The 12,723-nt window shown below is 37.2% G+C and overlaps 1 protein-coding gene across 6 annotated transcripts in view; it reads left to right on the forward strand.

The window, feature by feature from the left end:
- The window catches only part of tenm2a (teneurin transmembrane protein 2a), a 404,535-nt gene that overhangs the window by 158,866 nt on the left and 232,946 nt on the right, over positions 1-12,723 (forward strand). For all 6 annotated transcript variants that reach the window (XM_052574348.1, XM_052574345.1, XM_052574349.1 and 3 more), the window contains one exon: positions 3,502-3,777. In XM_052574348.1, coding sequence (XP_052430308.1) covers positions 3,502-3,777 — 276 coding nt within the window. The remainder of the gene's footprint in view (positions 1-3,501; positions 3,778-12,723) is intronic.

Here is a 12,723-nt window from a genome sequence, read left to right on the forward strand (position 1 = left end):
CATATTTTATGTAGGTGTGACAATTTAAAAATGCTGTACCCCACACATAACTCTTCCCAAAGTTTCTTTTAAAATAGGTAAAGTCTCAATTTGTCAAGTGGCAGATTTAAATAAGTTTCAGCCAGCGCTCACTTATTCTCGCTGGTTCCCACAGAGTCCCATTTCCTCAGCGCATGCCTTCAGTTACAATAATAACCATCAGCCCACAGAACATGAACAAACATGCTCACAAAGACGCTCTCTGGAGCAGGTCCATTACCCACCATCATCAGTAGTGGGGTGTGGGGGGTTATAGAGAGACCACAGAGAGGCATGCAGATCTAGACGCAGAAATCACATCCTTCTCCATGCTGAAGCAGAGGTCTTTTTACATTACTCAAACGGCCAATCAGCCCCCTCTCTCAGGAAAGTCAAATGCTTCTTTCATCGGTTAGATGAAGCATAATGACCAGCGGACAATTTCCACTCTTGGGGCATAAAATGGCATTTGAGTCAGTCCTCGGTGGTGGGTAAGGCCCATAAATTACCTCAGTGTGTGTTCGGGCACCTTTAAAAGGCTTTAATGCAAAAAAAACATTGGAGAAACGCACCTCCAGCCTGGATGCAAGCACTGGATGTCCAATTAGAGTCTCTAAAAGCCCATTTTTAAGACCCTCCCGTGGTCTTCGGTATTATTGAAACTAGTTCTGAACTTTTTCTTAAGACATGCTAGACTAATTTGGCACCTAAAATTTAATGTGAAAGGGATGGATGCATGAATACATAGATATATAGATAGAGAGATAGAGCTATTACTTTAGATCAGTTGACAGGTCTTTAAATAACACCATCCACAACTGTGAATTCAGATCTGCACAGATGGCTTCTTACTCAGCTGTACATATGTGAAGTGCACACACACTGTTAATCACTGTGATAATGTATCACTTTTTTTCTCTCTCTCTCAGATGATCTGCCTCCTACCTTCTCTACCAGTTTGACTTTTTTTTATTTGTGTTCATATTTATATTGATTCGCTTGGCAGGTTCACCAAAGTAGCTAAAAATGTGCATACTTTTAATGTAAGAGGGTGAATATGTTGGACCTCATATGCACAGATGGAATAAGAGCTTACGGATATGATAGTCTGTTAACTAATCATTTATACATTAGAGATAAAAAGTAGATTAGTCGTTTTTCTTTCTTTTTTTTTTTTTTTTTTACAAATATGTGTATATTTGTATTAAGATTTCTATAATTTTCTGCACTCTTCTCAGACTTTCAGACCCCTCTTTTAAAGGTCAGTTAAGTGTTAATAACAAATAATTGAATAAATTAGTCAATTTAAGTTTTAATTATTGATTGAAAATTACTGAAATACTACTACTACTACTACTACTACTACTACTAATAATAATAATAATAATAATATTAATCAAAGAATCCTGAAAAAAATACAGAATGGTTTCCACACACACACAAAACAGAGGTAATGAAGTGTCTGTAATTGAGTAAATAACCCATAGGAGAATAGGAATTATCATGCTGTAAAAGAGCTGCATCCACCAGCCAATCTAAAAACTGAACATCTGAAGTATTCAAGAAACACGAATGAAAGACACACATACACTCACACACAAGTGTGTTGTATTTTGGAGAACTTTAAAAAACATATTGAAGTTATGAGACATTTTGATGACATTACATGGTCTTGAAGATGGTGGGTTTGTTTCTGCAGCCTCTCTCTGTGAAAGACCACCTCCTGTGGGAGTTGTGATTTCGACAGGCTTTGAGTGTGGTTTTGGGATCGGTCCCCACTCCGGGAATGATTCCCAGTTTGAGAAAACGATGCCCATTCTTTTGGTTTACTATGGTATTTTTCCATCTGGCTGTACTAGAAATTTGTAAACAGAAGAAGGGAACAAGATGGTCTGTTTCTTCACAGTCAAAAACAGACAATCCTGTTTTATTCTTTTTTATGCTTTTATGAAAAGCAATAATCAACTCTCTACAGTGGGAAAACCTATTTGTGAGAAGCTGGAAGAAATGTTAGCAGTGCAGTATGTGATAAATGTGTCATGTTAAAAGCGAGTTTGTTTTTTGTATTTAAGATGGTGTTTTGTGTTGTTGTTGCCCTCGCAGAGTACATGGATCTCTCTCCATTCCTGAGCTACTTCATGTCAGGTACGGTACGGTCTGACTAGACTGATAGCAGTGCTAGTTGTGTTTTTTAGCATTACTAGTATACTAGAAAAGTCCAGAGTTATTGTATAGCTGGTGTAGTTACTGTATATTAGTTGTTGTAAATGTGTCCAGTTCTCACAGCATACAACTTAAGTCGTTTTGAAAAGAATAATTATCTTCGAGCTACTACAATCAGAAGTGTTTTGTGTTTTATGTCCTCCCACCACATAGGAATAAAACAACTATGAAGGTCGCTTGATTTTTACAATATCGATCCCCGCTGCTGTGAAGATTCCTGTCTTAAAGAGTGTTAATGAACGAAATTGCTTTTTCATTTACAGCTGATTGGAGGGCATGCATTGACTCTTTTAATTACTGAAGAGAAGAAATTGGTTGTGCATGCCTTATCCTTTAATTGTTTTCCCACAGCCTGTCCTTAATTGGGACCCCGTTGTGTTTATTGATTCAGTTTGATGTGCTTTAATTTCATTTGGATTACATGCTATACAGTATATACATATATATGTGTGTATTTTTTTTTTTGTGAGTCCAGCTCTCTCTGAATGTGGTAGTTGAGGTTTTGTGTGTGCATGAGCACGGTCACACTCATCAAAGTAGGAGGTGTGATGCTGTGAGGGAAATTTCGCAGCAGGTAAAGAGCTGTAGGATAAAATAGCCCCCTTAGCCCTGCACCGCACATAACCTGACGTCTGAGCTGACGTCCACTGATTCGAGCTGTTAAACCTCAGGCTCCTACAGCCCCCCTTAGCTTTGTGAGTCTCTGACTTATTATAGTTGGAATGTTCAATTCAGTTCTATTCTATTTATTTGTATAGCAGTTTTCACAGTACACACTGTATTGTTCCAAAGCTGCTTTACAAATAGAATAAAAAAATCAGCAGACCACTGGTGAACATTCATACCAGTACCACTGACATCTCACGATTTGTGACATCACAGCAAAAACGAATATGCTAAATAATACTCCTTTTTAAAAACTGTTCAAAACTATTACAAATTTGAAAAAAATGATCAAAAAACAGGTGTGAGACTTTCAAGTATTTCTCAGTTAAGTACAATTAATAATGCAATCAAGTTTAAAAAAATAAGGAGTGAAGTAACTGCAAAGAGTTGTTTTCTTTTTTTTTATTACTTTTTTATTTAGTCATTACCAAAATAGTGTTCATTAGTTTATGCTATACAACTTGATTAGTATAGCTGCAGTGTGTAGTTTGTGTGTAAATGACTTTCTTCACAGGATGAATCACAGCCGCCTCAGGCCATTCCCTCCATATGCATCGACAGCTGACAGGTTGTGCTTTGTTTTTACCACTTTAGGGAACTTTACTCTAGCCGAGCTGGGCATTTGTGAAGCAGCCCCGCATCAGAACGCATACTGCCCGGACATCGGCCTCTTGCAGCGTGGCTACTCTCTGAGCGCCAGCTCTGACGCAGACTCTGACCCAGAGGGCCCGATCTCACCGGAGCGAGCCATCCAGCTGTGGGCCGGCCACGACATCAAGTCCCGCCGCAGCTCTGGCCTCTCCAGCCGGGAGAACTCAGCTCTCACCCTCACCGACTCCGAGAATGAGAACAAGTCTGATGACGAATCAGGTGAGAGATAGCATGTGAGAATTAGCAGAGCAAAGAACAAGTGTCGTGTTTACAAAACCGAGGGTGCGACAGAAATCTTTAAGGTGTTTAGAGTGTAAAGGTGTGTGAGAACAGATGCCAAAAATGTGCAACATGTGATAAAACATTCACATTTTATTTGTTTGACTCGTTTAGAGCTGAATGAAATTCATTTTGCGTTGCTCTTACCTGGGTGTCACTGTGCATCTGTAATCATTTCCCAAACCACAACTGCTTTTGTTAGTCAACTGAAGTGATATAAAGCTAATCTGCCACTGAAGATGTGTATAAATAGATTGGATACAGCATGACATGTCACACTCAGTTAATATAAAAAGATCATTCACCGAAAGAAGTTTTAGAAATGTCAAAGGACTCTTGTTCATCAAGCGAAAACATTGTGGCTTTTCTCCCCCCACGCTTTTCTCCACACATCTGCCTGCATGGATGTTATTGTTGACGACTGAATGCCTTTCAGTACCTTTCGTTGCAGGAATTTGGCATCATGTTCCTCGATTCCACACTCCTTGGTGGCATCTAAAATCTTAGCAGAGTTTGTAGAAAGTAGGGATGTAACGATCCACTCAACTCACGATTCAATTAATGATTTGATTCGATTAACTTTATTTTTTTGTATTTTTTTTACAAAATGAAATTTAAGACAAATTATGAATTAAATGTGTTCTTTTAATATTGCTTGGTCAAAATGCTGCACATTAATAAATTTAAATATAACACAATAATAATATACTAATATAGCACTTGCAAATGAATGCTCTTTTGTTGGTTTTGATTGCTTCCATTGTCCTCATTTGTAAGTCACGTTGGATAAAAGTGTCTGCTAAATGACAAAATTTTAATATAATATAATGTAAATAACAAAACTAAATTTAAAATCTAAAATCCCAAATCAAATGAATAAGTAGCACAGATAAAATAAATCTCTTCATATAAACAAAATAAGTCTTTGTCTGTGTTCTTTCCATTTAAAATTACATGTAGAGGCAACCACTACATTTTAATCATCATCCAAACTAAGATGCTGCATACATGCAACATGAGCACTTTTTAATATAAATTAGATTGTATAATTTTGAAATTTGAGGCAAAAACAGAATTGTTTGACTTTACTTCTCTAAAATTATACATAAAAATATCTGCATGAAACAGAAACGGCAGACAAGCTGAATGAGACGCAGATTCACTCTCTGCCAGCAGGTGGCGCTCACAGCATTTCCTTGGTTTCCGCTGTAAACAAACCAGCGCTGCACTTATGAACTTTAATATGCGTATATATATATATATATATATATATATACAGAGGCAAGGTGAAAATAAAAAAATACCATCTAATCTTTTCTTAAGTCAGTAATTTTTTTCCTCAGACATGCATTCATATATACTCGAATCGTGATTTGTTTAGCATCTCAAACTATTTGAATCGTCACATATTTGAATCGATTTTCAACCAGCTTGCAGTGAATAGTTACATCCATAGTAGAGAGTGTCAGAGTAGGTTAATGAAAAGGCAAAAACTTCTCCTAATTAATTGAGTTCTCACCGTATCAGACCTCAAACAGATCCGTCAGCCGTGAATTCTAGCATCGCACAAACTTGCTCTGACAATTTATCAAAGTACTCTACAGCTATTTAAACACATAAAGAAACACCTTGGAAAGCAGTCGTCTTCATCTCACCGGCTGATAATTGCTTCACAGATATTTGCCACGCTAATCTCCAGACCGCTGTTTCCTAGTGCCGTCTTCGGTTTTTACGGCACGGGAAGCGCGTGGGCACAGCATGTGCCAGTCACCAGATCGCATGCCTGTCTGCTCTGACAGCAGTGGACACGAGCTGGACACCGTCTCTCAGTGCAGCACCGTGGCTCATTCCCACTGAAATCCCAATTAAACATCGCCCAGGCTGTGCCTGATAATCTGTGCAGGATGCGTGAGTCACAGAGGAAATGTAAAATTCAAGATTTTTTAAAAAAATCTTAATAATGTGATGCCTATTGGTAATAGCATACTTAAAATAATTTTGCTATATAAAAAAATATTATGCTATTTCAGATAACATGCAACTTTTTTTTTTTCGGCCATATAAAGATAAGAGTTCCCTGTTCTGAATAGCATGCTAGCATACTACTCTTACTCTTTCTACAGTATAAATAATTCAACTCAGTTGGTGCTTGGCATACTAGCTTACTACTTTTACTGAATTCATTATGATATTCTGAATAACATGCTTTCATTGATACTTTTATGAAGTCATTCCAGTATCCTTTTCCAAAAAGCACACTGCTTTTATTGTTTCTGCCATATAATGACACTGTAAGAATTCAATATGCTCTTTTAAATAGCATACTACTGCTTCTACTATATAAAGATATGATGATATAAAATCAGTATTCTATTCCAAATAATAAAGAGGAGTAAGATCATACTAATACTAATTTTGTTGTATAAAGAAAAGAACTCAGTATGACATTTCTAAAAACATGCTTGCATATTTGTGATATATAAAATGGGAATTCAGCATACTATTTTTAATTTTAGCATACTACATTCTACTGCAGGTTCTGCCATGTACATATATATATATATATATATATATATATATATATATATATATATATAAATGTAATTCAGTAGGCAATTAGCATACTACTTTTACTATTTCTGTCATATAAAAGTTAGAAAATATAAATTTGGCATGCTATTTTTGTAATTTGCTATGCATTTGGCATTCTAGCATACCACTCTTACTAATTAGCCATATACTGTAAATACATATTATTATGCTATTATGAATTCAGCCCATCTTAGTGGTTTTATTGATCGAATGTTTCATGCATCTTATTCATGGAAAGGGCTAACATATGCCTAAAATCAGGCTACTAAGAGCCTATCAAAATTCAGATGGTGATATTTACAATTTTTTTTTTTTTAGAAAGTCATCGTGAAGGTCTACATATAAGTACAGTGATTCTATAAATATTATTTTCCACAGAAGTGGCCTTATGCATCCATTAAACCTACAGTATTATGTTCTCCACACATGTTCTTGGATTGTTGCTTGTGGCTATATATGCACATATACGTATGAAAAACTTACATGAGAAACTAGATAGGGTGTGATTGATATTTCTGTGAGTCTGTGCTTGAAAAAATCAAGCTTTCTAGCAGCTGAACTGAATTAGAAGCGGGATATTGCTTTCAGTGGATGTGTTCTCACAAGGAAGAAAGCGTATGTTCAAAATAGAAGCAAGTAAATCTGTCATTTCTGTCTTTCCACTTCTAACACACTTTGATGCCTCACCCCTATCTTTGCCCCTTATCTTTTTTCTTTCACATTTTTTGTGCATGCTGATGCACTTCAATATACTTCTCTCTCTCATCTTCCTCTTTTGCCTTGTTATAAGGATGTGTCAGCGGCACCAATCACTTTGAAAGACAGGTGTCACTCACCTAGGGAAAGTGAATGGGGTCAGAAGAAAATTTCCATCCATTATCACCCTCCGTCTGCCTCTTTCCAAATACTCTCGCAGACGTAAAAGCAGCTTTCAAAGTCTACCACCCGCTTTGACTAAAAACATCCATTTGTGCTTTTGAAATGTTAGGTCTAGACATGAGCATACTAGTCAATATCTGATTGGGCACAGAGTCAGAATTTGTTGTTGAGATAAAAATAGCATTCGCTCTTCAAGGTTCTTCAGACAAGCAGTTTTTAGTGAAGACTGAGCTTTAATTATTTGTTTAGTGTTTTTTAATGTCTGTTAAAATTAATTTATTCCAATGTGATGCATAAGGTTTATTGTGAAGACATATACAAAACCTCTTTTTGAATTTGAATTTAAAATTCAGTATGTGATTTTGCAAGACATGTACAGAAGGAGGTTGTAAAATACACACCATGAAACAAATAATGCAGCATTTTATTCACTATTCAACAAGTCTGAGAATTGTGCCATAAAGAAGGAAAAAATATAAAAAAAGACTACTGGATGTGCAATATAAATTACCATATTAGTGTCTTATGCTCACCAAAATTACAAATCAAATCTATAGTAAAAAAAAAACAAATCTTCATTGTTGAATAAAATTCATTTTTATTATAAAAAAGTCACTGTTGCATATAAATAACAGTATCTGAAATGTAATCCAAAAAAAAAAAAAAAAAGCTTTTTATTATTACATATAACAAAATTCCAGTATGAGCTGTGGGGGTAACATGTCTGAGTAGATTATCTTTAATTATATTATTTATACAAAATCAACACTAAATCAAAGTTGACCATTTGTTTTTGTTTTTTTTCTTTTGCAGTCTTTTGCAGGAAATTTTAAATTGTCATTTGAGACAGTGCTATATGGATCGAATGTTGCAAAAATTACTTAAACACTAAAACCTTGTTCAGTCCAAATCCATTTTTCATGCATACTATATCTGTTTGGAGTGGCGAATTATCACATGAAATAGGATTTTAAAAAATCCATTTTAAGCTACATTCATATGGGGTTTGAAGTCATATTCAAATCACATTTCTGGAAATCTGTTTCAGTCTGACTGCTTTGAATAGATTTTGCTCCACAAAAAAACCTAAACATGTCAGCCGTTGCTGAAGGAAGCATGCTGAAAGTCACTGCAGAAACAAAGTTGTTGTTGTGAAGTGCAGGTTGTGCAGAAAATAACAATATACTGCTAGTCCACCTTCTCTGTACACCTCTTTGAATTCTGAGACCAGCGTAGAGAATAATGCTGTGCATACCAGTCTCCCTCGTTTCTGCTGCTGCTGGTAGTACAGTGCACAGTTACACATTCACGTTTTGTTAGACAACATCTGTATTGCCAGCCCTTCTGTGTTACTGCTGTTGCAGATTTTTGACGTAGACCTATACCTCATTGCCGTAAAAACTAATGCAGCCAGCCCAAGTCTTTTGTGAAGTATCATAATTATTGTCAAATCCTGAATGTCTCCAGATAGTGAAGGTCTAATGAGGATCTCCACAAGCCTTTTAGAAATGGTACATTTCAACAAACACAAATGCTTTTATGGTAATTTTTACAGTAGCTCAATTTTAAAGAAGCAATAAAGAAAATAGTTAACCCAAAAATTTACATTTTGTCATTAATTAATCATCCACATGTTATTCATCTTCGGAACGCAAATTAAGGTATTTTAGACAAAATCCGAGAGCTTTCTGACCCTGCATAGACAGCAATGCAACTACCATTTTCAAGGTTCAGAAAATTACATTTACCTTTACATTTACATTAATGCTTATGCATTTAGCAAACACTTTTATCCAAAGCGACTTACAGTGCATTCAGACTAATCATTTATTATTTTAATGTGTAAAATTAGTAAGAATATTGTTAAAATAGTCCATGAGACATCAGTGGTTCAACCTTAATTTACATGCCGATGAATGCACATGCATGAGTCGTGTACTGTGTACTGTGCGTTGAAGATTGAAATGAAAGAGAAGAAATCTCTGAATAAAGTCATTCTTTTTGTTTTCTTTGCTTACAAAACGTATTCATAAATTTACTGTTAAACCACTGATGTCACATGGACTATTTTAACAATATCTTTACTACCTTTCTGGGCCTTGAACATGGTAGTTGTGTTGCTGTCTATGCAGGATCAGAAAGCTCTTTGACTTCATCAAAAAAATCTTAATTTGTTTTCCGAAGATGTCTTACGGGTTTTCTATGAAGCGTCTTCACCAAGCATTTGTTTGTTAGCAGTAATTTAGGATAGCACATTATCCACCATCATAACAAAAGCTTCCTTCACACTGTAACTTCACTCATGCTGCGTACACTATCAGATAGTTTCAACTCATCCACTTTAAAAGAGTCAATAGTAAATTAAAGAGTTCAATTCCCCCTGGGACGGATAAAACAAACCCTTATTCGACTCTTGCTGCTTATCTTGATGGCGTCTCTTCCATGTGATCCTCCTAAAATATTCTCCTCACTACTTTTTGATGCCGGGTGAGGTGCACGGGGAGCTTGATAATGAGGCCAGGTGATTGTCTTATTAAGCAGGCTGGATGACTGGAAGCCTCTTCAATTTGAGTGACTGATTAATGCCCACATGCTACGGTTCCCAGAGCAAAGAGTCAGTGATCTTTACGTGTCTGGGGCTCCATTACGCTGTATGGGTGCCGTAATTCCCTGCTGCTGTCTCTGTAGTATTTAACTTCAGTATTTCAAGTGAAGACAGCCGTTCGTGGAGGTGCGGAGTGGTGGCCTGTTGTCCAGACGAGGTTGTCTGTCATTGCTGAACTCTGCAGCATGTTTGTTTGCGTAAGTATTTGTACTCCAGCCAGATAAGAAATTATCCCGTCATGCGGTTGCAGTCCCATGCGAGTTGCGTTTGGCAGCGGTTCGCCGATCAGCGTTTCGCATCACGTTCGGTAAACAAAGCCACCTCAGCGCCCCATGCTGCGAGAAGAGCGGGCAGCTTTTGTTTGCTGGATTATTTGTATTCTCCCACGCTGAGCTGCGTCACTAAGCGTTTAAGAAGCTTTGTCGTGGGACTTGGAAAAATTGTGTTTTCTTCTTCTTGATGATTTCTTCGTTTTCTATTACAAGACATTTAAGATAATTAAGTTTGAAGCTTAAATGTTTCCATGCTGTGTGTGTCTGCCTGTGTAGGAGGCCCACGACCATAGATGTGCAGCACATAACAGAGAGGATTGTGGGACTGACCATTACGTTTCATTATTACAATAACAGCAATTGTTTTCCTTTTTTTATCAGCCCCACTTACTTTGAATGAATAACCATGAATCATGCTTTGGTTAATGCAAATTCCACAACGACGTGGGGGCGGACTCACATTAAACCAACAAGACTGAACCGAACCGATCGTGGCCCTTTTTGCAGACGTGTAGCGCGAGGGAGATTTGTGCCAAAGATTATGGCATGAACGAGGCTCTCTGCAAATAACTGCAATCAATTCTGTAATGGGAGCATCAGGAGAGGTCTCGTTAATAAGGAAGAAAAGAGCATCAGTAGAAGAAGAGAGAAATCAAAGTTGCATGCTGGGATATTCATATCTTAGAGAGGAGACTGGATTTTTTTATACTCGCTGAAATGAGTTGACTGCATGTGTGCTAAAGGAACACTGTACAGATGCATGAAGGGGTTTGTGTGTTTGCAGGATGTGTTTAATGAGTATTTCGCTATTTTGCATGCGGTGCTGAAAAAGGATGCCGATTGGTGGGAGAGCTGTGGAATTCTCCCAGAATATATTTCTTGAAATAATGTTTCAGCTTTCTTTGAGGTGAATTAAAATTGAGAGTTTTATTGCACAACTAATGACCCTCGATGAAACGTATCAGCTTTCGAAATTATTTGTTATAATCGTTGACTAATGGAAGGGCCACTCCAAGTTAAGTGCCAACTACTCATGGACTTCAATTCACTTCTGCTTTTTCCTCGTATTGTGCTTTGCCATTTACAAATGTTTAACCTCTTATCTAACACTGAATAGAAACAAGAAGTCAATAAACAACATTCAGATTTTCATACGGCTGGTGGTTGACAGTGAAGTGGATAAAATCATTTGTGAAGAAGCCTCTCTCTTTTCTGTCAGAACGGTTCAGAACCGAGGTTGAGTTAAAGCTTTTTGTGAATCTCCACAAGGGTCGTATCGACCTCCTCCACTAAAGTTGTAAAGAAGGGAAATGTCATAGAGTAATTTGATGGAAGGTAAACACATTTTTGCCAGACAAAAAGGTATGATGCCGAAGGCGTGTTACCACAATAGTATTAGTTTGGAATACAGTTGTATTTTTATTTTTTATTAATATAATATAATATAATATAATATAATATAATATAATATAATATAATATAATATAATATTCAACTTTGTCACTGCACATGTTAGGTACAAGGCAACAATCAGTGGGCAGAATTGAGTAAGGAGACACATTTGAAGGAGAACTCCTTCCGGTTTGTCACAAGTTTCGGAAAGTTTTTTTCGAGTATGGGTCTGTGTTACGTTAGATGGAGCGGAATTTCCTTATATGGGTCTTAAGGGCACGCCCCCCCCCCCCTTTAAATGTTTTATTAATAGAAGAATGGTTAGGAACACATTTAACACAAAAATGTAGTTTGAAATGTGACTTAAATTTTTTTTTTTTTTACAAACCTCATCAACAACCACTGAACAATATTGCGACAAGCTGCTGAGCTTTTCATTTTCCCAAACATTATGGTCAGCCAGCAGCCGTGCTCATAAAACTCTCTATATTGTCGCCATTCGTAAGTGAAAGGAGCACACTTGTAAATTTCTCTGGCAGAGTCCACGCCTCACATTTGAATTACACAGATCTCAGCGAAGAATGATTATAACGTGCATTAGATGATGTAAGAGTCGGTGTGAACATTGATTCAATATTAAATATCCCTGCCTTTTACAGCTCTCCCTTGAGAGGTCTCCTTCAGTCCTCTTCCTGCTGTCTTCCTGTTTTGAGTCAAGATTGCCATTGCTGGGTTCATTGCAGCTTTAGTTAATGAAACGGACCCAGGCCGAAGCAGGGGCCCTTTATGTGCGCCGATCAATCGGGCCCCAGTAAATCTAAACTTAACCGTCCTCTTTCATCTCAGTGCTGTGTAGATTTTTCTGCTGCCCACTGGCCGACCATCACAATATATCATAAAGGAGGGTGAAGATGGGAGTTATATTTAGCTGCCTGACCTTTCTGAGACGAACATCTGTCTGTCACCCTACAGTCTTTGTGTGTATGCTGTACTGATTGTTATTTACTGTCGACAAAGCTGGTTCTAATGTCAACCCGGGGTGCTTTGTTAGTCGAGCCTGTGACACATTCACACTCACACACACGCACACACACACACACACACGTTTGTTTTTGTGAAAAGTGGGGACATCCCATAGGCGTAATG

Source organism: Carassius gibelio, chromosome B14 (assembly GCF_023724105.1).
Source record: "Carassius gibelio isolate Cgi1373 ecotype wild population from Czech Republic chromosome B14, carGib1.2-hapl.c, whole genome shotgun sequence".
NCBI classification, from domain to species: domain Eukaryota; kingdom Metazoa; phylum Chordata; class Actinopteri; order Cypriniformes; family Cyprinidae; genus Carassius; species Carassius gibelio.